General features: G+C 39.1%; 1 protein-coding gene across 5 annotated transcripts in view; it reads left to right on the top strand.

Annotated features, from left to right (window-relative positions):
• Positions 1-25,553, top strand: part of WNK3 (WNK lysine deficient protein kinase 3) — a 169,147-nt gene that overhangs the window by 64,255 nt on the left and 79,339 nt on the right. For all 5 annotated transcript variants that reach the window (XM_073013655.1, XM_037994937.2, XM_073013653.1 and 2 more), the window contains 2 exons: positions 528-721; positions 818-967. In XM_073013655.1, coding sequence (XP_072869756.1) covers positions 528-721; positions 818-967 — 344 coding nt within the window. The remainder of the gene's footprint in view (positions 1-527; positions 722-817; positions 968-25,553) is intronic.

Genomic DNA, 25,553 nt, shown 5'->3' on the forward strand with positions numbered 1-25,553 from the left:
AAAATTTATTCCTCAAGAAGGAATTTTCTAGTCTTTAAGATCCTTTGTATTTTAGGCTCAAGTATAACATTAACACAATTCCTCTAATTTTCTGCTGTAATGCATTTTCTTTTCCAGAAGGACACAGTATTTGCATAGTAATAACCTATTGTTCTACAAAGACAGTATTCTAGGTTATAGGAGAAAGAGAATATGACATATTTTACTGAAATCCTTATGTCAAGTGTAAATTAGTTAGGGATATATGTGACATGGCCAGCAAATGGAGTTGATTTTTGTCTGATTCTCTGTTTTTAGGTTTGCTTTACTAAGAAAATTTTAGTTATACTACAATGTCAACATTTCATTGCTTGATAAGAGTTTACATGCTGGTTTTTGATTAATGCTGTAGTGTAAATATTTTATTTGAAGCTGTGTCAGGTTCTCAGAGTAAAAAAGCTGTTAAAGAAACACCATTACCTATACCATTTGGACATTTTGTGCTTCAAGTTTTCCCTTCTACCTGTTACTTATTTTCTTTGTTATAGGTGACAATTTGTCTGAGGCAGGAGCTGCATCAGTTATACATTCAGATACTTCAAGTCAGCCCAGTGTAGCCTATTCCTCAAATCAAACGATGGGCTCTCAAATGGTTTCTAACATCCCGCAGGCTGAAATAAATGTCCCAGGACAAATTTATTCATCTCAGCAACTAGTAGGACATTACCAGCAAGTTTCAGGGGTGAGATGAACTGTTATATTTTTAAATATATAATCAGTGTACTTACTGTAAATGGGAAAGTTTATCTTTAATCTTTTTTTCCCCTTATTTTAACAGTTACAGAAGCAGCCAAAGCTGACTCAGCCGCAGATTTTGCCTTTGGTACAAGGTCAGTCCACTGTTTTACCTGTACATGTGCTTGGACCAACAGTTGTTTCACAACCCCAGGTTTCCCCATTAACTGTTCAGAAGGTCCCACAGATAAAGGTAAGACACATTTTAGAGGTTCTGTATTCATTTAAATAAATTTAATACTGCCTAGATTTTATGACAGGCAAAGGTTCTCTTTTATAAATTCATTATAGTTTAGAGAAAGGTCACCAAAAGCTAAAAGTTGTTTATGCTTTCCTTCACCCAAGACATTCCTCTTTTTTTGTGTGTGTGTGTGTGACGGAGTTTCACTCTTGCTGCCCAGGCTGGAGTGCAGTGGTGCAATCTCGGCTCACTGCAACCTCCACCTCCGAGGTTCAAGCGATTCTCCTGCCTCAGCCTCCCAAGTAGCTGGGATTACAGGCATTAGCCACCATGCCCAGCTAATTTTTTGTATTTTTAGTAGAAACGGGGTTTCTCCATGTTGGTCAGGCTGGTCTCAAACTCCCGACCTCAGGTGATCCGCCTGCCTTGGCCTCCCGAAGTGCTAGGATTACAGGCATGAGCCACAGCACCCGGCCCAAGACATTCCTCTTAATGTGCCTAACACTGTGTAACTAGAATCATGAGACACTGCTTGTATAATTGGAGAAGAAACAGAGAACTCAGTATATGTGAACAAAAGATTTATTTAGGACTGATCTCTTCCTCTTATTAATGATTATTTATTCTTTGTATTAAACTTTTCCAACCTGATTTGAACATAGAGGGATGTATGTTGCAGTTAATTAGAAATAGTATTTCATAGATTTTCATAATTTTTAGCATGTTCATCTAAACTCTTGTTTTGGTTCATGTTTATTTCTATAGGAGAAATAAGAAGTGTTTTTGTCTTTCAGACTCTTAAAGTCAGCATTATTCATTTCTGACAATGAGTTAACAGTCTTTGTGTGAGTTTATATATTAAGACTGTATCCTGGTTCCCTAGGTTATGGATTCTGGATGCATGGTTGCATTTTTCTTTGCCATTACCCTGTTTTCTCCCCTCACCTCCCACCATACCTTGCATCTGTCTTCCCTCTCTAGGAGTGAGATGATCTGATAGCTACTAGCTAACAGAGAGTGCCTGGTTTAGCTAGCTGCTGGTGCATCTTTTAAGAGATTAGTATATTATCAGTTCATCATCAGACTTTTAGTGATTACCACCTTCTGGGGATATGAAATAAAATAAACATGATCCTTGCCCTCAAAGAGCCCAGTCTTATAGGGGAAAGCATGCATGTACTTGACAAATGCCAGATGCATTTAAAATCTGCTAGGGGTAGATTTGATTTGATATAGTTGAAGGTGCCAGATATTTGACTAGTATTTATAAGTGATATGGTGCCTATTTGTAATTGATCTCGTGTGGGAGTTTGATTTGCCTCTTTCTAATCCTATAATGCAAAGTGTGTTGAATGGGTGTTTAAATTTAACTTAGGTCCAATTTACATAAGCATACAGGTATGTGTATTTTAAAATGTGTTCCAAAAATTTAATTATCAAAGTATTATTTGCTTATTTTAAAATAAAGCCCATAAAGTTATGAAAAAGAAAGTGAAAAATTACTTGTTATTTCTCCAGCTAGAGACAGCTCATTGTTTTTTTGTTTTGTTTTGTTTTTTTGAGATGGAGTCTCGCTCTGTCGCCCAGGATGGAGTTCAGTGGCGCGATCTCGGCTCACTGCCACCTCCGCCTCCCAGGTTCAAGCGATTCTTCTGCCTCAGCCTCCCGAGTGCTGGGACTACAGGCACGTGCCACTATGCCCGGCTAATTTTTTGTATTTTTAGTAGAGACAGGGTTTCACCATGTTAGCCAGGATGGTCTTGATCTCCTGACCTCGTGATCCACCCGCCTCGGCCTCCCAAAGTGCTGGGATTACAGGCGTGAGCCACCGCGCCCGGCCGACAACTTATTGTTTATGTTTGAGGTATAGCCTTTAGATTTATCTTTTTTTCTATGTACACATGTATAACTTTGTTTATATATATACGTGTATATCACATACATAACGATTTTTTGTAGCCTGCCCTTTTCACCTAATATATAGAAGCCACATAAGCAATAACTTTGATTATATGGGTCTTTTTATGAGCATGGTACCCCAAATTCTAGGAATTATTGCAGCCAATCGGTATTTATTTCTGCCAACTCTCTCCTTTCTTCCTGAGAGAGTATCTATATTCATTTTAGGAATGATACTGAAATCCTTTGACCTTTCTCATGGGACTTCCACTGTCAGGTGTGTGACGATGTCAGATTCGGATACTCAGAATCTCTGCCAGGGTTTGAATGAGTTACACAGTAAATGCAATAAATAAGAAACCATGAGTGTTATACTGCTGTGACTGGTCTCAACCCCTTAGTGTATTCAGTTAACTAGCATTTACTCATGGTATTAAGATTTTTATAGGACTAATGCTATACCTAGCACCTTTTTGATAATTTGCTGAAATTTTTGGAACATAGCATTATTTTCTCTGTCAGTATGTCTGGGAAAGTCCCATTAAAATGGGCATAGTATATGCATTTATAATTTGAATTCTCCTTGTACCTGTAGCTGGCCTTTGTAGCAGATAGAAAAACTTTAGCCCAACCTATGACTTTAGACTTGTCAGTTACTGGAGTTCCACAACCAATCCTTTCTTTCTTTTTTTTTTTAGACAGAGTCTCGCTCTGTCACCCAGGCTGGAGTGAAGTGGTGTGATCTCAGCTCACTGCAACCTCTGCCTCCTGGGTTCAAGCAATTCTCCCACCTCAGCCTCCCGAGTAGCTGGGACTACAGGAGCACACCAGCATGCCCAGCCAATTTTTGTATTTTTAGTAGAGATGGGGTTTTGTCATGTTGGCCAGGCTGGTCTTGAACTCCTGGCCTCAAGACATCTGCCCGTCTAGGCCTCCCAAAATGTTGGGATTACAGGTGTGAGCCACCATTCCCGGCCACAACCAATTCTTTCTGCAGTTTCTCCTCAGATATTGTCTGCTTCACAAATGACTTCCCAGCATCCAACAGTTGGTCTTCAACTTGAGTGTGATCCTAGAAGTGGGAATTAGGCATTAACCAAAGCACCAGCTGCCAAACTTCTAGTTTCTTACCGGTTAATCACCCTCAAGCTTTGTTGAATCATTCTTCTGTCCAACGTGTGAGCAGTGCACAGAATGCTGCTGGTACAGCTCAGCTCCCTTCTAATTCCATTGGGGGGCATTCTTCCCAAAAGATACATTCAGTATCACAGCCATACCCATCGGAAGTCTCTAACTTCAGATTCTTCAATGCCACAAAGCCAGACTGTGCGTTTGAAGGAGCATTGTTTCCAAGCCTCTATTCAGCAACAGTCATTAATTTTACAACCTAAGATTTTGGCATCTCTACAGAAAAATTTTCAGCAGGATTATATTCTGCAAGAGTCTGAAGCTCTTGCAAGTCAGCAACAGCCAGAGTGGTATTGAAAATGTGATTCAGTCCCTGGAACAGCCTTCTTATTCTGTTCAACACACTTATCCAGGGCCACCTGCAGAATTATCATCCTTCCCATTGAAGGCTCCTGAGCAGCTGCTCTTTGTGATATGTCCCCAGGAACAAACTTCTTACTCATCACAGCCAACTTACTCAATTCAGGCTCCACTACATAAACAGCCTGTTTATTCACTGCCAGTCCTGGAGCATCCTCTTTACACTGTACAACCACCGAGATCACAGCCAGCCTATTCTATGCAGACTTCTTATCCAGTCCCAGCTGCAGTACAGCCCTCATATTTGGCAAAGACTCACGTGCAGTCTGCTTATCTAGTGCAACCTCTGCTTCAGTCACCTTTTCCAGACCAGGCAGCATATGTAATCCAGGCAGCTTACCTTGTGCAACCTATGGAACAGCCTGCTTATCAGGCACTGTCTCTTGAGCATGTATCTTATTTAGGACAAACTGCTTACACTATCCAGACAGCTGAACATGCAATCTTCATAACCCAGCAGACATATACAATAAGCCCTCCTGATAGCAAGCAAGTACACATGACAGACAAACTCTGCAGATCAGAAGTTATACTCTGTACCACCATTTGTAGCACAGACTTTTGAGCAACAAGCCTGTTTAACACAACCCCAAGGTAGTTCTTCTTCAACATTGGAACAAAGGATGTGTTTAATACCAACCTTAGAGACACGGACACGTTCTACTGAGCCTTTATTTAATATCTAGCTTTCAGCGACTCCATCCCAAGCAGATGTCAGTTTTGGACACCAGGAGCTAAAAGCTCAGGCCCAGTCAACTAGCATTATATCTCAGAGGGCAGTGGAAGGACAGCTTCAAAACCCTGAGCAGGTGTCCTTCATTCAGCAGGCCTCTTCACAGGCACAGATGTAGCCCCCACATTTCTCAGCAGTTTTCCCAATCACATCTAGCACCAAGCCAGGTTTCTCACTTAGCTTTCATTCAGCAGCAGCAGATGACTCATTCATCTCATAGACAAGCACAGGAAACCCATCAGTTGTCTACTCAGGAAGGTCCCATAAATCAACAGCATCTTTGTTTAGTCAACATGCTGCTGTCCAGCAGCAGGTACCTCATTCACAGGCACCTAAGCAAGTTCAGCCGTTAACCAGGTATTCCAAACACCATTACACACGGTCCAGATTATACATCCGTTGCAAGAACAGTTGCAACTGGCAGCCCTGGAACAACAATATATAATACAGCCTTTAGAGCAGCCTCAAGTACTTCAGGCACTAGACAACAGTCAGACTTTTCCCCTACAGAAAAGCCTAGCACAATACCAGCCAGCATACATCCAGCAGCAGTCTGCTGACCAGCCGCAGTGGTAGCCATCTTACAGCTTAGCACCTGTTTCTGGGTCATCAGAGCCACAATTACAACAGCAGACCCTCTGTCAAAGCTCTGGGATAGCCCTTCCAAATCAGCAATCTTCAGTTCATCTCCTGACACTTAGCATTCTGGTAGACGCTTCCACTGCTTTTCAGAGCATTTCTGTGTTACACACACAGCAGCATTTACAAGGCCAAGAAATTCCAAAGGTAAATCCTTGTGGGGGAAAATGATGATTGTGATTTTTCTGTGATATTTAAGGGTCAGGATGATAGTCAACTATAATAGATATAGCACTTCAGTGGAAATCACAGTCCGTGTTCCTGACTCTTTTCCTTACTTACTGGGTGACCTTGATTCAGGTCTTTTCTAAATGTTCTCATCTGTAAAGTGTAGGGATTAGACCAGATGACTACAATTTAAAAAAAAAAAAAAAAAATTGAGGACCTACTTAGGATATAACAGTGAATAAAATACAAAAACCCCTTCCGTCATTGAGGTTTGTTGTCTAATGGGGAAAGATTGTCAATAACCATTATAAAAAGGAAATTACATAGTACAAGGTGCTTTGGGGAAAATGTAGAGCAGGAAAAGGAGGAAAGTGGGTGGCAGTTTTAAGGAAGATGGCCATCAGAGTAGGTCTCATTGAGAAGGTAACATTTGAGCAGACACTTGAAGGAAGTGAGGGAGTCAGTAATTTATATTTCAGACAGAGGGAATAACAGGTGCAAAGGCCCTAAGGGAGAAGTTTATCTGGCATGTTTGGAAAACAGCAAGGAGGCAAGTGTAGCTTTCCAAGATCCTTTAGTCCTAAAACGTTTGGAACCTATGGTTCTCTTATTGTTCTACATTTATAATAAAGCATTTGCCTTTGTGAGATAATACTGCTGAGTGATTCTTATTGCCAAATACTATTCCAAAGACATTACATGTACATCCTCACACCAACCGTAGGAATCCCATTATTTATAAAATCTCCTCTTCATCAATAAATTATAAATTTATAATGATTTCAGTATGTGTGTGCTGACTCCTAACAGGACTGAGCGAGAATAAATAAAGATCTTTGCAGCTGAAGTTTCTTCAGACAGGGGCATGCTATTCTGGGATTTATGATTTTAGATTAAGGGGTTTAACAAACCATTTTTTCTTCTTCCTTTTTTTTTTTTTTTGTTTTTGTTTTTGTTTTCCTGCACTACACAGATGTAATTAACAAAGTATTTTGGATTTTAATGTTCATTCTGTGGGCAGATTGCATGTGTTGTATACTTTCCTTACCTAATTAAAAAGTTTTCCCCAACATCTTACTAAGAAAAATTTCAAATATACAGAATATTGGAAAAAATTGTAGCAGTGAAAAATTACTTGTTATTTCTCCAGTTAGAGACAACTTATTGTTTTTTGTTTTGTTTTGTTTTATTTTTTTGAGATGGAGTCTCACTCTTTCGCCCAGGATGGAGTGCAGTGGCGCACCTAACACCTAAATTATACAGTTAACTTTTGCTCTATTTGCTCTATCACATACCTATTTATCCCTTTATTCCTTTATTAATCCCTTTTATTTTTCTGGTGCATTTCAAAGTTTAAAGGAAGTTGCTAACTTCAGTATACATCATCCATAAATACGTATCATTGACTAGAACTCAGTATTTATATTTTTTAGTTTAAATGTATATACAGTAAAATACATAAATCATAATTCATGAATTTTGACAAATGCTTACACCTGTGTAACCCCAACCGTTATCAAGACATAGAAGAGGTGTTGACAGCCTTTTTCTGTAAAGGTCTAGATAGTAAATATTGTAGGCTTTGCAGACTATGTAATCTCTGTTGCAGCTACTCAGTTCTGCTGTTCTATGCATGAAAACAACCATAAATATGTAAACAAATAGGCGCGGCTGTGTTCCAATAAACCTTTGCTCACAAAAACAGGTGGTGTGCCAGATTTGGCCTGAAGCCTTGCCCACCTGATAGAGAATACTGCCATTACTCCAGAGAAAGTTCCCTCATGCCCCTTCCCAGTCCGTCTTCTCCACACCCATTAGAGTCAACCGCTGTTGATTATTTCTTGTTGTTTTTTGAGACAAGGTCTTGCTCTTTTGCAAAGGCTGGAGTGTAGTGGTGCAAACACAGCTCACTGCAGCCCTGACCTCCTGGTTCAAGCCATCCTTGCACCTCAGCCTCCCGAGTAGCTGGGACCACAGGTGCGCACCACTCCACCTGGCTAAGTTTTTAACTTTTTTGTAGAAATGGGGTCTTGCCAGGTTGTCCAGGCTGGTCTTGAACTCCTAGGCTCATAGAGTCTTCCCACGTTGGCTTCCCAAAGTGCTGGAATTACAGATGTAAGTCACCATGCCTAGCCAATTTTTTCACCATAGATTAGCTTAGCCCATTCTAGACCTTCATATAAATGGAACAATATAATATATATTCTTGTGTAAGGCTTCTGTCATTCAACATGTTTTTGAGATTGATCCATGTTGTGTATGTATCAGTAGCTCTTTTTTTTTTTTTTTTTTTTTTTTGAGATGGAGTTTCGCTCTTGTTGCCCAGGCTGGAGTGCAATGGCGCAATCTCGGCTCATCGCAACCTCTGCCTCCCGGGTTCAAGTGATTCTCCTGCCTCAGCCTCCCGAGTAGCTGTGGTTACAGTCTTGCACCACCACGCCCAGCTAATTTTGTATTTTTAGTAGAGACGGGGTTTCTCCACGTTGGTCAGGCTGGTCTGGAACTCCTGACCTCAGGTGATCCGCCCAGCCAGCTCTTTCTTTTTTTTAACTGCAGGATAATATTCCATTTTATGAATATACCACATTTGTTTATCTATTCTACTATTCACAAACAGCTAAATGATTTCTAGTTTTGGGTTATTGTGAATAAAGCTGCAACGAGCATCCCTATATAAGTTTTTTTTTTTTTGTAAACATGTTTTCATTTCTCTTGAATTATACCTAGAAATAGAATTGCTGGGTCATAGAATAAGTGTTTGATTTTTTAAGAAATTGGAAGTTTTCCAAATTGGCTGCACTAACACCAGCAATGTATGAGAGCTCCACACCCTCACCAGCATTTTTAATTTTAGTTATTCTAGTTTCTGTATAGTGGTATCTCATCGTGGTTTTAATCTGTATTTCCCTGATGACTATGTTGAGTACCTTTTCATGTATTTGTTGGCCTTTGTATATCTTTCTTTGTGAAGTGCCTGTTCAAGTCATTTGCCCATTTTATTTGCTCTTTTTCTTATGGACTTACAGAAATTCTTTATATATTCTGGATTATACAAGTCCCTTCTCAGATACATGTTTTATAAATATATTCTCCAGTCTGTATATTGCCCATTCATTTTTGTAATGGTCTCATTTAATGAGACAAAGTATTTAATTTTGATGAAGTCTGATTCATCAGAGTTTTTCTATTGTAGTTACCACTTTCTGTGGCCCATGAAACCTTTGCCTACACCCAAGTTACAAGGAAACTTTCATATGGTTTATAGTTTTATGTTTAAGTCCATGGTTCATCTTGAATTAATTTTTATGAATGCTGTGAAGTAAGGGGTCAAGGTTCTTTTTTCTTTCCTCTAGGAATATCCTAACAGCTTCATCTGTTGAAAAGACTTCCCTTTCTCCACATCTCTACCAACACTTGTTATCTGTCTTTTTTATTGTAGACATCCTGGTGGGTGTGATGTGGTATCTCATTGTGGTTTTGATTTGCATTTTTCTGAAGACTAATGATGTTGAGCATCTTTTTATATGCATATAGGTCCTTCATGTATCTTCTTTTATTGTCTTTGGAGAAATATCTATTGAAATCCTTTGCCCAGTTTTTGTTTTATTATTTTATTTTTTGTAGAGTTGAGGTCTCGCCATATTGCCCTGGCTGGTTTTGAACTCCTGGTCTCAAGCAGTCCTCCCACCTTGGCCTCCCAAAGTGCCAGGATTACAGGCATGAGCCACTGCGCCTAACCCTTTTACCCAGTTTTTAATTGGGTATCTTTTTGTCTTTTTATTGTTGAGTTATGAGTTCTTTATATATTCTGGATACTTAGACCATTATCAGATGTATGATTTACAAATATTTTCTTCCATTCTGTGTGTTGTCTTTTCACATTCTTGATGGTGTCCTTTGTGGCATAATTTTTTTTTTAATTTGATAAAGTCCAATTTCTCAATGTTTTCTTTGGTTACTTTGTGCTTTTTGTGTCATATCTAAGAAACTATTGCTTAATCAAAGGTCATAAAGATTTTCTCCTATATTTTCTTCTAAGAGTTTTAAATTTTAGCTCTTAAATTTGGGTCTTTGATCCATTTTGAGTTATTTTTTGTATATAGTTTGAGGTAGGGGTCCAATTTCATTCTTTCCACGTGGACATCCAGTTTTTCCAGCGCCATTTATTCAAAAGACTATTCGCCCATTGAATAGCCTTGGCACCCTTGTTGACAATAAATTCACCATAAAAGTATGAGTCTTCCAACTTAGTTTTCCTTTCTCAAGATTATTTTGGTTCCTCTGAGTCCTTTGCATTTCCACATGAATTTTAGGATAAGCTTGTCAAGTTGGGTCCAAAAAGCCAGCTGGGATTTTGATAGGCATTGTGTTAACTTTGTATATTGCTTGGGTAGTATTGTCTCTTAATAATATGAAGTCTTCGAGTCCAAGAACATGGATGTCCTTTCATTAAATTAGGTGTTCTTTAAGTGTTGGCAAAGGTATGGAGAAAAGGGAACCCTTGTACACTGTTGATGGGAATGTAAATTGGTGTAGCCATTATGGAAAACAGTATGAGGCCAGGTGCAGTGACTCACACCTGTGATCCCAATGCTTTGGGAGGCTGAGGCACGAGGATCACTTTAGCCCAGGAGTTCAAGACCAACCTGGACAACATAGTGAGACCTCCTTGTCTCTACAAAAAAAATTTAAAAGTTAGCTAGGTGTGGTGGCATGTACCCCATAGTCCCAGCTACTCTGGAGGCTGAGGCAGAAGGATCCCTTGAACCCAGGAGGTCAAGGCTGCAGTGAGCCATGATTGCACCACTGCACTCCAGCCTGGGCAGCAGAGCAAGACCCTGTCTCAAAAACAAACAAACAAAAACAGTATGAAAGTTCCTCAAAAAATTAAAAAAAAAAAGCAAAAAACCTACCTTACAATCCAGCCATTCCACTTCTGGGCATGTATCCAAACGAAAAGAAATCAGTATCTTGGCTTACCTGTACCCTCGTGTTCATTGCAGCTTTATTTACAATAGCCAAGATATGGAAACAGCTTAAGTGTTGACAGATGAATGGATAACAAAAATGTGGTGTCTGTGCATATACATGTATATGTATGTGTATATATATGTATATCAAGAAGGAAATTCAGGAAATCAGCCACTGAAAAAGAAGGAAATCCTGCTATTTGTGACAACATGGATGAACCAGGAGGACATTATACTAAGTGAAGCCAGATACATAAAGATACTGTATGATCTTACTTATATGTGGAATCTATAAATATCAAACTCATAGAAGCAGAGAGTAGAACAGTAGTTGCCAAGGTCTGAGAAGTAGGAGAAATGGAGAGACTTGGTTAAAGGGTGTAAACTTTTACTTATAAGATGAATAAGTTCTAGGGATGCAACATATTATTTACCTGAATTTTTTTTTTTTTTTTTTTTTTTGAGTCAGTGTCTCACTCTGTTCTTCAGGCTGGAGTGCAGGGGTGCAGTCTCGGCTCATACAACCTCTGCCTCCTGGGTTCAAGTGATTCTCATGCCTCAGCCTCCCAGGTGGCTGAGACTACAGGCGTATGCCACCATACCCAGCTAATTTTTGTATTTTTAGTAGAGATGGGGTTTCGCCACGTTGTCCAGACTGGTCTCGAACTCCTGGCCTCAAGTGATCCGCCCACTTCAGCCTACCAAAGTGCTGGGATTACAGGCATGAGCCACTGCGCCCAGCCTTAAAAGAGATCTTAAGTATCCTCACCACACATACATGTACAAAGGGTAACTTTGTGTTGTGGTTGATATGTTAATTTTATTGTGGTGATCATTTCACAGTGTATATGTATAGCAAATCATCACATTGTACATCTTGAATATATACAGTTTTTATTTGTCAATTATACCTCAATAAAGCTGGGGAAAAATAGTTTGTTTTTAATTTCAGCAGTATTTTGTAGTTCTCAGCAAACATTTTTTTTTTTTTTTAATTTTTCAACTTTTATTTTAGAATCAGGGAGTACGTGTGCAGGATTGTCACAGAGGTATATTGCATGATGCTGAGGTCTGGGGTATGACTGAACTCATCACTCAGATGTGGAGCATAATACCCAATGGTTAGTTTTTCAGCTTTTTTCCCCATCCCTTTCTCTCCCCTCTATTAGTCCCCAGTGTTTACTCTTTTCATCTTTATGTCCACATGTACCCAGTGTTTAGCTCCCACTTATATGTGAGAACATGTGATATTTGGCTTTCTGTTTCTGTGTTAGTTCGCCTAGGATAGCTGCATCCTTGTTGCTGCAAAGGACATGATTTCATTCTTTTTTATGGCTGCATAATGTTCCACAAGTCTTTACAATTCCTTGTAAAGTTTTTTCCTAAGTTATTATTTTTGTTGTTATTATAAATGGAATTGTTTTCTTAATTTCCATTTTGGATTGTTAATTGCTAAGGCATACAAATACAACTGATTTTTGTGAGTTGCTCTTATATCCTATAATTTTGCTAAATTTGTTTATCAGCTCTAATAGTTTTTTTGTAGATTCTGTAGGAATTTCTATAATAAGATCATGTCATCTGGGAATAGAGATAGTTTTAATTTTACTTTCCAATTTAGATTTTTTTTTTTTTTTTTTTTTTTTTTTTGAGACATAGTCTTACTCTGTCACCCAGGCTGGAATGCAGTGGTGCAATCTTGGCTCTCTGCAATCTCCGCCCCCCGAGTTCAAGCAATTCTCCTGCCTCAGCCTCCTGAGTAGCTGGGATTACAGTTGCCTGCCACCGTGCCCAGCTAATTTTTGTATTTTTAGGAGAGACAGGGTTTCACCATCTTGGCCAGGCTGGTCTTGAACTTCTGACCTCCTGATCCACACGCCTCAGTCTCCGGAAGTGCTGGGATTACAGATGTGAGCTACCACGCCCGGCCTAGATGTTTGTTTTTTAAAAAATTGTTCTTGCTGGAACTTCTAGTATAATGTTGAGTAGGAGTTGAGAGCAAATATCCTGCTTTTCCTAATCTTAGTGAGAAAATTTTCAGTCTTTCACCATTAAGTATGATGTTATCTGTGTGTCTTTTTACTTTTAAAGAACTTTATTCAGGCTTAGTTTATGTACAGTAAACTGCATGTATTTATAGTGTACAGTTAAATGAGTTGACAGATATATGCCATAATCAAGATACAGAACATTTCCAGAACACCCAAAAGTTTCTTGTGTCCCTTTTCAGTATTTGTATGTGTGTGTTTACTCTAGGGATTTTAATTTACATTCTAAATTCTTCACAGTTTTTACATAGATTTAATATATCATAAAATGTAAGGACCATGCAACTATTTATTTCCTGCAGGCTTTAAGCTATAATTATTTTTGTTTGTTTGTTTGTTGAGGTAGGGTGTCCTTCTGTAGCCCAGGCAGGAGTACAGTGGTTCAGTCACAGCTCACTGTAGCCTCGACCTCCCAGGTCCAAGCAATCCTCCCACCTCAGCCTCCCAAGTAGTTGAGACCATAGGCATGCACCGCCATACCTGGCTAATTTTTTTTATCTGGATAGAGATGGGTCTCCCTCTGTTACCCAGGTTGGTTATAATTGTTATATATATTACATCTACATACATTATAAGCTGTACAATGCAATGTTATAGATTTTGCCTTATATAAACATATGCCTTTTCCAAGAAATTACGAAGAGAAAAAGTTTTAAATTTTGATGAGGTCCAGTTTTTTCTTTTCTTTTTTTTTTGTTTTGGATTGTGCTTTTTGTGTGAAGTCTAAGAATTCTTTGCCTAGCCTTAGAACTGGAGATATTCTTCTACTTTTACATTTTTCATTTCAGTGTGTGATCTATGTTAATTAATTTATTTATTTTATTTATTTATTTTTTGAGATGGAGTTTCGCTCTTGTCGCCCAGGCTAGAATGCCGTGGCGCAATCTTGGCTCACTGCAACCTCTGCCTCCCGGGTTCAAGTGATTCTCCTGCCTCGGCCTCCCAAGTAGCTAGGATTACAAGCGCTCACCACCACCGCTGGCTAATTTTTGTGTTTTTAGTAGAGACATGGTTTCACCATGTTGGCCAGGCTGGTCTCGAAACTCCTGACCTCAGGTGATCCACCCACCTTAGCCTCCCAGAGTGCTGGGATTACAGGCATGAACCACCATGCCCAGCCTATGTTAATGTTTTTTAAATTAGAGGCATTCACACGGTAATATGTTAATCTTGTATATGGTTTTGAGATTTAGATTCAGGGTTTTTTTTGGGGGGAGGGAGGTTCCCTGTAGATGTTTAATTGCTGTAGCATCATTGAAAAGACTGCTTGTCTTCCATTCAATTGCTTTTATATTTCTGTCAAAAATCAGTTTGGCATATTTGTGTGGGTCTTTTCTTCTGGGTTCTCTATTCTGTTTAATTCATTTATGTTTTAAGTTGTTTTTTTTTTTTTTTTAATAGCTCTTCTGGATTTCTATTTTTCCATATAAATTTTAGAATAATCTAGTCTATGTCCACAGAAAACCTTGCTGGGATTTTGCTGGGATTTTGATAGTAATTGTATTAGTCCTATATATGAATTAGGGGAAAATTGACGTCTTTACTATGTTGGGCCTTCAAGTTCAGGAACATGATATGTCTCTTCATTTATTTAGGTCTTCTTTGATTTCTTTCATCAGCATTTTGTAATTTTCAGCATACAAATCCTAAGGCTCTTTTGCTAAGTTTGTGCCTAAGTATTTGGTTTAATTTTGAAGGATTGTAAGTAATTGTGCTTTTTTTTTTTTTTTTTTTGCTCGAGGCAGAGTCTCACTCTGTCACCTAGGCTGGAGTTCAGTGGCGTGATCTCAGCTCACTGCAGCCTCTACTTCCCAGGCTCCAGCAATCCTCCTACCACAGCCTCCCAAAGTAGCTGGGACTACAGGCGCGTGCCACCATTCCCGGCTAATTTTTGTACTTTTAGTGGAGATGAGGTTTCGCCATGTCACCCAGGCTGATGTTGAATTCCCGGGCTCAAGCGATCCACCTGCCTCAGCCTCCCAAAGTACTAGGATTACAAGTGTGAGCCACTGCACCTGGCTAATATTGTAGTTTTTAATGTCGGTTTTCACATGTTCCTTGTTTGGGTATAGAAATGTGATTGTGTGTGTTGATCTTGAATTCAAAGACCTTGTTGAACTTATTTGTCCTAGGAGAATTTATTTTTTTGTTTTTGGTAGAATCCTTGGAAATTTTTTTAAATGTAGAAAATCATGGCCAGGCACGTTGGCTCACGCCTGTAATCCCAGCACTTTGGGAGACTGAAGCAGGCGGATCATGAGGTCGAGAGATTGAGACTATCCTGTCCAACATGGTGAAACCCCGTCTCTACTAAAAATACAAAAATTAGCTGGGCGTGATGGCACACTCCTGTAGTCCCAGCTACTTGGGAGGCTGAGGCAGGAGAATCCCTTGAACCCGGGAGGCAGAGGTTGCAGTGAGCCAAGATCGTGCCACTGCACTCCAGCCTGGCGATAGAGTGAGACTCTGTCTTTAAAAAAAAGAAAATCATATAATCTCCTAAAATAGAGAGAGTGTGATCTCTCCCTTTCTAGTCTGTATGCTTTTTATTTCTTATTTTCCCTTTATTGTACTGGCTAGAATTTCCAGTACTGTACTGGAATAAGAGTGGTGAGAATGTACTGTCTTGAATAAGAGTGGTGAGAATGAACTCCTTTGCTTTGTTCCGAGTCTTACGGGGAACAAGTCTTTCACCATTAGTATGATATGAGCTACAGATTTTTTATAGATGCTGTTTATCCAGTTGAGGTAGTTACCCTCTATTACCTGACTCACTGAGAATTTTTATTATGAATTAGTGTTGGCCAGGTGCGGTAGCTAACGCCTGTGATCCCAGCACTTTGGGAGGCTGAGACAGGTGGATCACCTGAGATCAGGAGTTCAAGAACAGCCTCACCAACATGGCGAAACCCTATCTCTACTAAAAATACAAAAATTAGACAGGCGTGGTAGTGGGTGCCTGTAATCCCAGCCACTCGGGAGGTTGAGGCAGGGAGAATTGCTTGAACCCAGGAGGTGGAGGTTGTAGTGAGTTGAGATTGTGCCACTGTACTCCAGCCTGGGTGACAGAGCGAGACTCCATCTCAAAAATAAATAAATAAATAAAATAAATGTTGCCTTTTTCAGATGTTTCTTCTGTGTTAATGATATGATCATATGGGGTTTTTTTTGTTTTTTTTTTTTTTACTTGTTGATATATAGTGAATGACATGGATTTCAAATATTGAAACAGCCTTATGTCCTTGGAATAAACTCATTTGGTCATGGCGTGTGATTCTTTGCATACATTGTTTGATTCACTTTACTAATACTTTGTTGAGGATTTTTGAATCTTAAGTTCATGACAGATACTGATTTATAGTTCAGTTTTATGTCTTTGCTAATTTTGTATCTAGAAGTATTATCAATTGCTGAAAGTAAGGTGTTGAAGTTTCTAAGTATAATTGTAGATACATGTGTTTCTCCTTTTAACGAAGTAATTTGGTTTTTTTGTTTGTTTTTGAGACAGAGTCTCGCTCAGTCACCCAGGCTGGAGTGCAGTGGCACAGTCTTGGCTCACTGCAACCTCCGCCTCCTGAGTTCAAGTGATTCTTGTGTCTCAGCCTCCTGAGTAGCTGGGATTACAGGCGTGCACCACCACGCCCAGCTAATTTTTGTGTTTTTAGTAGAGATGAGTTTCCGCCATGTTGGCCAGGCTGGTCTTGAACTCCTGACCTCAGGTGATCCACCCGCCTCAGCCTCCCAAAGTGCTGGGATTATAGATGTGAGCCACCACACCCAGCCTACACAGTCTTTTTTTTTTTTTTTTTTTTACTTCTGTTTTGAAGCTCTCTTATTTGGTGCATCCATGTTTAGGATGGCTATGTCTTTTTAGTGGATTGATCTTTTTATCAGTATATTTTATCCCTCTTCATTTCTTGTAATTTTCTTTCATGTGAAGTCAACTTTATCTGATATTACATACTCCCTGCTGCTTTTTATTGCTTAATGTCAACATGATATATTTTTCCATCCTTTTACTTTCAGCCTATCCTGTGTTTGAAGTGAGTTTCTTGTAGAAAGTGTATAGTTAATGTTGATCCGTGTTTTTTATCCCTTCTGCCAATGTCTCTTAGTTGGCATATTTAGACTGTTTAGCATTCAAAATCATTTTTTATATTCTAGGACTTAAGTCTACCATGTTAGTATTTGCATTTTGTTTCTTCTCTATGTTTGTCCTTCTTGTGTTTCTCTTTTCTTACTCACCTGTGGGTTATTTGAAAGTTTTTAGGATTCCTTCTTGGTTTTCTTTTGCTTTTTTTTTTTTAAATGAGAGATGGGGTCTCGCTATATTGCCCAGGCTGGTCATGAACTTCTTGTTTTATTTATACTGTTTTGAGTATATTATACTGTACAGTTTTCTTAGTGGTTGCTTTAAGGTATCCATACACACACACACACACGCACACACACAAGAACTTATACCCTACCGATATCGACATTTTACCACCTCTAGTAAAATATTGAAATCTGAGTTCCATTTATGTCTGTTTACCACTCCCACTTTTTTTTTGAGCCAGAGTCTTGCTCTCTCGCCCAGGCTGGAGTTCAGTGCTGCAATCTCAGCTCACTGCAACCTCCGCCTCCCAGGTTCAAGCGAGTCTCCTGTCTCAGCCTCCCAAGTAGCTGGGATTACAGATGCCTGCTACCGCACCTGGCTACTTTTTGTATTTTTAGTAGAGACAGGGTTTCGCCATGTTGGCCAGGCTGGTTTCAAACTCCTGGCCTCAAGGTGATCTTCCCCGCCTTGTTCTCCCAAAGTGCTGGGATTACAGACGTGAGCCACTGGGCTCGACCTTCTGACCTTTTTTTTTTTTTTTTTTTTTTAGGTGACAGGGTCTTGCTTTGTCACCCAGGCTGGAGTGCAGTGGCTTAGTCATGGTCTACTGTAGCCTCAACCTCCTGAGCTCAAGCAATCCTCCTACCTAAGCCTCACAAGTAGCTGGGACTCTAGGCGTGCACCACCATGCCCGGCCTTTTGTTGTTGTTGTTTTCTCATAGACATGGAGTCTTGCTATGTTGCCCAGGCTGGTCTCAAACTCCTGGTGTCAAGCAGTCCTCCTGCATCAGCCTCCCAAAGTGTTGGGATTATAGGCATCAGCCACCATCAGCTCCCATCATTCTTTGAACTTATCTGTACACAATAAGATGTTCCAGACCTATCCTATTCTTCCTTGCCTCAACTTTGTAATCAGTCATTTCCAGTGAGCTCTGGTTGAGAGGGTTTGTTTTCATGGAGAAATAATCTCATTTATAGGAAGAATGATTTAGGAATGAGGGAAAATTTCTTGAAATAGGAAAGAAAAAATTATCGTAGTGATGTCCTTGAGAAGGTGAGAGGAGATAACATTTAGTTTCTAAATAGAGGTGTTGGCCTTAGCATAGGAGTACAGTTGTCCATAATAATAAGTGTGAAGATAGAGATTATGGCCATAAATGCTATTTAGGTGGGTAGATGTTATGGAAATTCTCTTTTTGTTGCCTTTTTTATTTTCTCAGTGAAATGGAAGCAATGTCATCAGCTGAGAATGAAGTTAGGGGAGGGAATGTGTATTAGAAGTTTAATGATGGAAGCAAAAGTATTAAATAGTTATATAGAAGAATGGTAGTAGAATGAATAAACAAGGGAAATGTAGTGAGATTGCCAGGCAGCATTAAGGATCCTCTTGAAGTTAATTATTCTAAAGAGTTAATCTCTTTCTTGAGTTTGGTGCTTCTTTTTTTCCTAAGTTTTAGTGTTTCTCAAGGATTTGGTGATTCTTAGCTTTTTGTTCAGTCATATTTAAGTATCCTGTTCACCTGTCTGATTTGTTTACTTACAGTAGCCTGCCTTGCTGCCAGTTATTGTAGAGGAGGGAAGAGTTGTGTTGGGAACACGTTTTCTTAGTAGTTTGTTACCTATAGATTTGTTCTTCCTCTCAGGCTCTACCTTGAGTTTTTGGGCAAATTTCCTTGCTGCTCACTATTCAGCATAATGAGAGGTTAGGAGAGGATAGGATTGCCTAGCCTACCTAGCTGCTCTTAATTCACCATATCATAATCTCCCAGATGAATTCCCCAAAGTCAGGCAATCTCTGGTGTCCATTGAGTAGTTTTAGAGCTTCCCCAAATCACTCCTAACTTTGCAGTAGTTTTCTCCTATATGTGTGTGTTTGAAGCTTTGGTTTCCATATATTTTGTTACCCATGGATGTGATCTATTGGTTTCTGTTCTTTTGGAAGGTTCTTTACCGTTTATGGTCTGTGGATGGCATTCTTTTTAGTTTTTCTGGGATGTTATGACTGTATTCTAGTTTTTGTTTTTGTTTTTGTTTTTGTTTTTTGCTTTGAGATGGGAGTCTTGCTCTGTTGCCCAGTCTGGAGTGCAGTGGCACGATCTTGGCTCACTGCAACCTCCGCCTTCTGAGTTCAAGCAATTCCCGACTAATTTTTGTACTTTTAGTAGAGACAGGGTTTCATCATGTTGGCCAGGGTGGTCTCGAACTGCTGACCTGAAGTGATCTACCCGCCTTGGCCTCCCAAAGTGCTAGGATTACAGGCGTGAGCCACCGTACCTAGCCAATTCTAGTTTTTAAAGTAATCATTTCTGTTGCTTTCTAGAGTATTAAGTAGTTGGTAAGACAGATGTATATGTTCAATGTTGCCATATTGATTCAGTCGCAGAATTTCTCTTATCTACATGAATAATGTGAATTGACATCAAAAGGGAAAATAACTTAGTGATTTTGTTGTTGCAAATATCTAGCATTGACGACTAGAAGCAGGGGTTTCATTCAGATTTTTGTTGATATTGTTTTCATAAGTACTGACTGGATTGGCCAGATTTCAGACTTTGAATGCATCAGGAGTCATTGAAATGTTATGTATTACTTGTTTTCGTGGCTAAATCTGCATATTAGCATAGCTGAGTTGTGTATTTGTAAGATTACTCTAGAAATTGTGGTTCTTATTAGCATTTTCTATTTTACTACTATTTCATAGCTTAGCCAATGGAATCATTTGCTTTGTTAATTCCAGTTTCTTAATCAGTGAAGGTAATGTCTTTATTTTAATTCTAGCCATGGTATGTTTTAGACCCATAAAGATGGTTACTGTGGTTATCAGTGGTTTTAAGAAATTGGCTTTGTTTCTGGTGATGTTTCTATTCTTTCAGTGCTTACAAAACAGTACAGAAGCTATATGAAGAATGGACTCTGTTGATGTGTGTAACACTGACATTAATTGGCAAAAGATTCTCTATGTTTGATTTGTTCGGAAATATCCATGGGCCTACTGTAAGTGAATATTATTAAAACGCTCCACACATGTATTCTGGTAAAGACCATTTTATTATGTAACCAGTTTCTGAGACTAGCTAGCTGCCTTCGTTACTTCCTTCCTCCCTCCCTCCCTTCTTCCCACCCTCTTTTTTCATCTTTTTTTTTTTTTTTTTTTTTTGAGATATGATTTCACTCTGTCACCTAGTGCAGTGGCACTGTCATAGCTTATTGCAGCCTTGAACTCCTGGGCTCAAATGATCCTCCTGCCTCAGCCTCCTGGGTAGCTGAGTCTGAGGCATTCTAATGGAGTGAAACTTATCAAGCAGTGTAATTTCATTTAATCTTCACTGTAACTTTGTAAAGTAGTTAATTCCATTACATGGAAATATTTGTGTAAAAATTGAGAAAGTTGTAATTGATTTTTCTAGAGAGAGATTCTAGTTTCCAAGGAATCAGACTATTTCTGTAAAAACACTATTTAGCACAGTATTGTATTTATGTGAAATTGCTTTATTCTAATTGAAGGGAAATCGGTTTAAACAGTGGGTGTGTTTGCTGAACATTGTCAAAAAGTGTTCCCAAAAGGCATGTATTGCTTTGTATCTATTCATATTATTGAAACTGGTAATAATAAGGACATTAGTCATTTGGATTGATTTCCAGTGACATTATTCAGCCTTCTCCCTTTTGTAATGTAAATCAGTTAGAATACTGAAGATGTTGAAGTGGGGAGAACCTTTCAGATTGATCTCATTTTTCCAGGAAGGAGCCAGCTTTGTAAATAGCAGCACAGTTGAACTTTTCAATTTGGGAGGTTGGTTGAATGAGCTAAAAAACTGATTATTTGTGGATTACCATGGTAAGGTATTTAAGAAAAAGGCAAACTATTGTTTTGGGAGGATAGCAATTATGAAAGCTTTTAAAAATAATTTTATCATATTATACATGTTATATTCTCGATTTATATGTGTACATTCAATTTTGAAGCTATAATTCTAACAATTTGGACTTAATATTAACTATTGGTTTTAGTATAGATCACCAGTTTTTATACCACATATACTCTATTCTTGATTTTTAAATTTTGCTAAGTGCCTATGTAGTTTGAAGAATGGCTTTGTGTAATTTTTCAAAGTTACTTGGGTTTGAAATTTCTGATTCTTTGGATACCCGAAACTGACCTTTCATTTATATTCACACATGAACAATAACTTGTTGGACATTAAAAAAAAAATCAGTTTACAATCTTTTTTTCCCATCTACATATTTTGTTCTTTTGTCTTCTTCTAGCTGATGCTTCAGAAGAGAAGCCTAGGCCTGTCTGATTTTTTTTGTTCCCTTTTCCTCCTAAGTGCTTATAGGTGGTATTCTTTATCTTTATAAGTACAAAGTTTGGTGTATATATTTTGTTAATTTTCAGAATTCTTTGGGTATGGCATACATCTTTTATATGTCTTGGTATGGATCTTTTATTTCCTCCCATGAAAATAGCTTTTTAGGCTGGGCACAGTGGCTCATGCCTGTAATCCCAGCACTTTGGGAGGCCAAGGTGGGTGGATCAGCTGAGGTCGGGAGTTCAAGACCAGCGTGACCAATATGGAGAAACCCCATCTCTACTAAAAAGACAAAATTAGCTGGGCGTGGTGGCACATGCCTGTAGTCCTAGCTACTCAGGAGGCTGAGGCAGGAGAATCGGTTTGGGAGGCGGAGGTTGCGGTGAGCCAAGATCATGCTATTGCACTCCAGCCTGGGCAAGAAGAGTGAAACTCCATCTCACACACACGCACAAAAGGAGCTTTTTAAAAATAACTTTCCTTCTCATAAATACTTTTTAAAGTACAGAAATGTATAAAGAAAGTTAAAGTTACCTATGCTCCTACCTCTCAAAAACAAAACTTTCGTAGTTTTTCTAGATGTTTTCCATGCTGTGTATGCATGAAAAACGTCTGGTATTTTATCAGGATTGAATCATACCAGCTATTTTTCAAATTTTTTTTTTAACAAGCTATATACATTAATTAAGGTATCCTAAATGTGCAGTTTGATAAGCGTTCACATATGTATACCTTCATGAAATGCAAATGAAGATACAGAACACTTCCAGCCCCGTAGAAAGTTCGCCGAGATTCATCTACATTGTTGCATATATCAGTAGTTTTGTTTCATTGCTGGTAGTTGTTCCATTGTAGAATATACCATGATTCAGTTATCCATTCTTCTATCCATGTACATTAGGACTGGTTCTAGTTTTTGGCTTTTATGGATAAAGCTGCTGTGAGCTTTCCTGTATATTTTTTGGTGAATATATGAATTCATTTCTCTTGTGTATATACTTAGGAATGGGATTGTTAGGTCACAGAATAAGGGTAGTTTTAGCCATACCTTACATTGCCAGACAGTTTTCCAAAGCTGTTGTACCAAAATACGTTCCCGCTGGCAATGTATGAGACTTCCAGTTACTCTGCATCCATATCTGTTGTCAGTCGTTTAAATTTTAGCTGTTCTGATGGGTTTGATGTGGTTATGTATTGTGGTTTTTAACTTGCATTTTCCTGATAAATAATGATGTTGAGCGTTTTTTTGTATAATTATTAGAGATTCAGATACCTTCTTTGGTGAAGTGCCTATTCAAATCTTTTTTGTATTTAGTCTGTTTTAATTTTGAGCGATTCTTCAACCTTTCTCTGTCTTTCTTGACAGTATTGCAATGCAGACACCAGTTTTTTTTTTTTATAGAATGTCTCTTAGTTTGGGTTTGTTTGAAGTTTCCTCATGATTATATTCAGATAATGCATTCTTGGCAGGAATACTGTGTAAGTGATGTTGTCTTCTTATCAGTGCATCATAATAGAAGTAATGCCAGTTTGTCCCAATATTGGTGAAGTTAACTTTTATTATTTGGTTCAAGTGGGGCCTGCCAAGCTTCTCTGCTGTGAGGTTATTGTTTCCTCCCTTATAGTTTATGAGTTATTTGTGGGGAGATATTTTGAAGCTATGTAAATATCCCTTTCACTCAGTAGTTTTAGCATCCATTTATGATTTGCTAGCTCCATCATTCCTCTTTATATTTATTAGCTGACCATTCTCCCTCATTTATTTATTTATTTATTTATGTTAGTATGAACTCATGGGGACCTTATTTTATTTACTAGGTTATAATACTACCATTATTTATTTAGATGGTTAAAATACCCATTCATGGTAGCATTTGTGTTCTTTTGACATTTTCTCATCATTCTTTGAATACTTCCTTATTTTCTAACCACAGCAAGACAGATATTACAGGCTCATTTTGTCTGCTCCCTGCTCCTACCCTGGAATCCAGCTATTTCTCCATGGAGCTCTGATTCCTTTAATTAATTTATTTATTTACATTTAAAAAGGTTTTTCTGAGGCAGGGTCTTGCTCTGTCACTCAAGGTGGAGTGCCAGTAGCAAGATCATGGCTCACTGCAGCCTCAACCTGGCTCCTGGGCTCAAACAATCCTCCCATCTCAGCCTCCCAAATAGCTGGGACTATATGCATGTGCCACCATGCCCAGTTAATTTTTTTAGTTTTTATTTTTTGTAGAGGCGAGGTCTCACTCAGTTGCCCAGGCTGGTCATCAACTCCTGGGCTCAAGCAATACCCTCGCCTCAGCCTCCCCCTGATTCCTTTTAGTGGGTAATGTAATTTAGAAAAAAGCCTGAGTATTGGGTGTGTTTGCTGCTACTGGGGAGTTATTGCTTCTAGAGTTCTCAGCAGACAGGCTAGGAAATTGTGCGTGTGTGTGTGTGTGTGTGCATGCACACACGCGCATTCATATACCTTAGGTGACTTTGCTTTTGACTTTGTGTTCTAGGAGATAATTTGTATTATTTTTTGCCATGTATCTCAAGTGTACACGCAAGATCTCCACTTGGTTGTATAATGATGTTTGAAATTAAATATATCCGAAATCGAACACTTATATTTGCACTTGTCACCACCCCAAGCCGGCTCTTTTCACTGTCATCCCCATCTCAACAAATAGCAACTCTGTCTTCCCTTACTCAAGCCATATGGCTATGTTTTTTTGTTTGTTTGTTGAGAGAGTCTCGCTCTGTCCCCCAGGCTGGAGTGCAGTGTTGCTGTCCTGGCTCACTGCAACCTCCACCTCCCGGGTTCAAGTGATTCTCTTGCCTAAGCCTCCCAAGTAGCTGGGATTACAGGCACTTACAGGTGCACACCACCATGCCCGCCTAATTTTTGTACTTATAGTAGAGATGGGGTTTCACCATGTTGGCCAGGCTGGTCTCGAACTCCTGACTTCAAGTGATCCCCCGACCTCGACCTCCCAAAGTGCTGGGATTATAGGTGTGAGCCACCACACTCGGTCAGCTCTGGTCATCTTTTATTCTTTGCTTTCTCTCATATTTTACTTCAAACTATCAGCATGTCTTTTGACTCCTTTTACAAATTTTTGTGGGTAAATAGCAGGTGCATATATTTATGGGGTACATGAGATATTTTAGGCTTGGAGATGGTGGCTCTCCCCTGTAATCCCGGCACTTTGAGAGGCCAAGGCAGGAGGATCACTTAAGCCAAGAAGTTTGAGATCAGCCAAGGCAACATGGCGAAATCCTGTCTCTATAAAAAATAAAAAATTCTTTTCTATGGCTTCATAGTATTCCATGGTGTATACGTGCCACATTTTCTTTATCCAGTCTACCATTGATGGGCATTTGGGTTGGTTCCAAGTCTTTGCTATTGTAAATAGTGCTGCAGTAAACATACGTGTGCATGTGTCTTCACAGTAGAATGATTTATAATCCTTTGAGTAGATACCCACATGTATGAAGCTGGAAACCATCATCCTTAGCAAACTAACACAGGAACAGAAAACCAAACACTGCATGTTCTCACTCATAAGTGGGAGTTGAACAGTGAGAACACACGGACACAGGGAGGGGACATCACACACTGGGACCTGTCGGGGGATGTGGGGAAAGGGGAGGGAGAGCATTAGGACAAATACTAATGCATGTGGGGCTTAAAGATGCATGTTGACAGCCTAGATGACAGGTTGATGGGTGCAGCAAACCACCATGGCACGTATATACCTATGTAACAAACCTGCATGTTTGGCACATGTATCCCAGAACTTAAAAACTTAAAGTAAATATATATATAAAAAGTTAGCTGGGCATGGTGGCCCATGCCTGTAGTCTCAGCGACTCAGGAGGCTGAATGGGAGTATTGCTTGAGCCTGAGAGATCAAGGCTGCAGTGAGTCTTAATCACGTTACTGCACTTCAGCCTGGCTGACAGAGCAAGAC

The sequence above is a fragment of the Chlorocebus sabaeus genome, chromosome X, assembly GCF_047675955.1.
Source record: "Chlorocebus sabaeus isolate Y175 chromosome X, mChlSab1.0.hap1, whole genome shotgun sequence".
In the NCBI taxonomy this organism is placed as follows: Eukaryota; Metazoa; Chordata; class Mammalia; order Primates; family Cercopithecidae; genus Chlorocebus; species Chlorocebus sabaeus.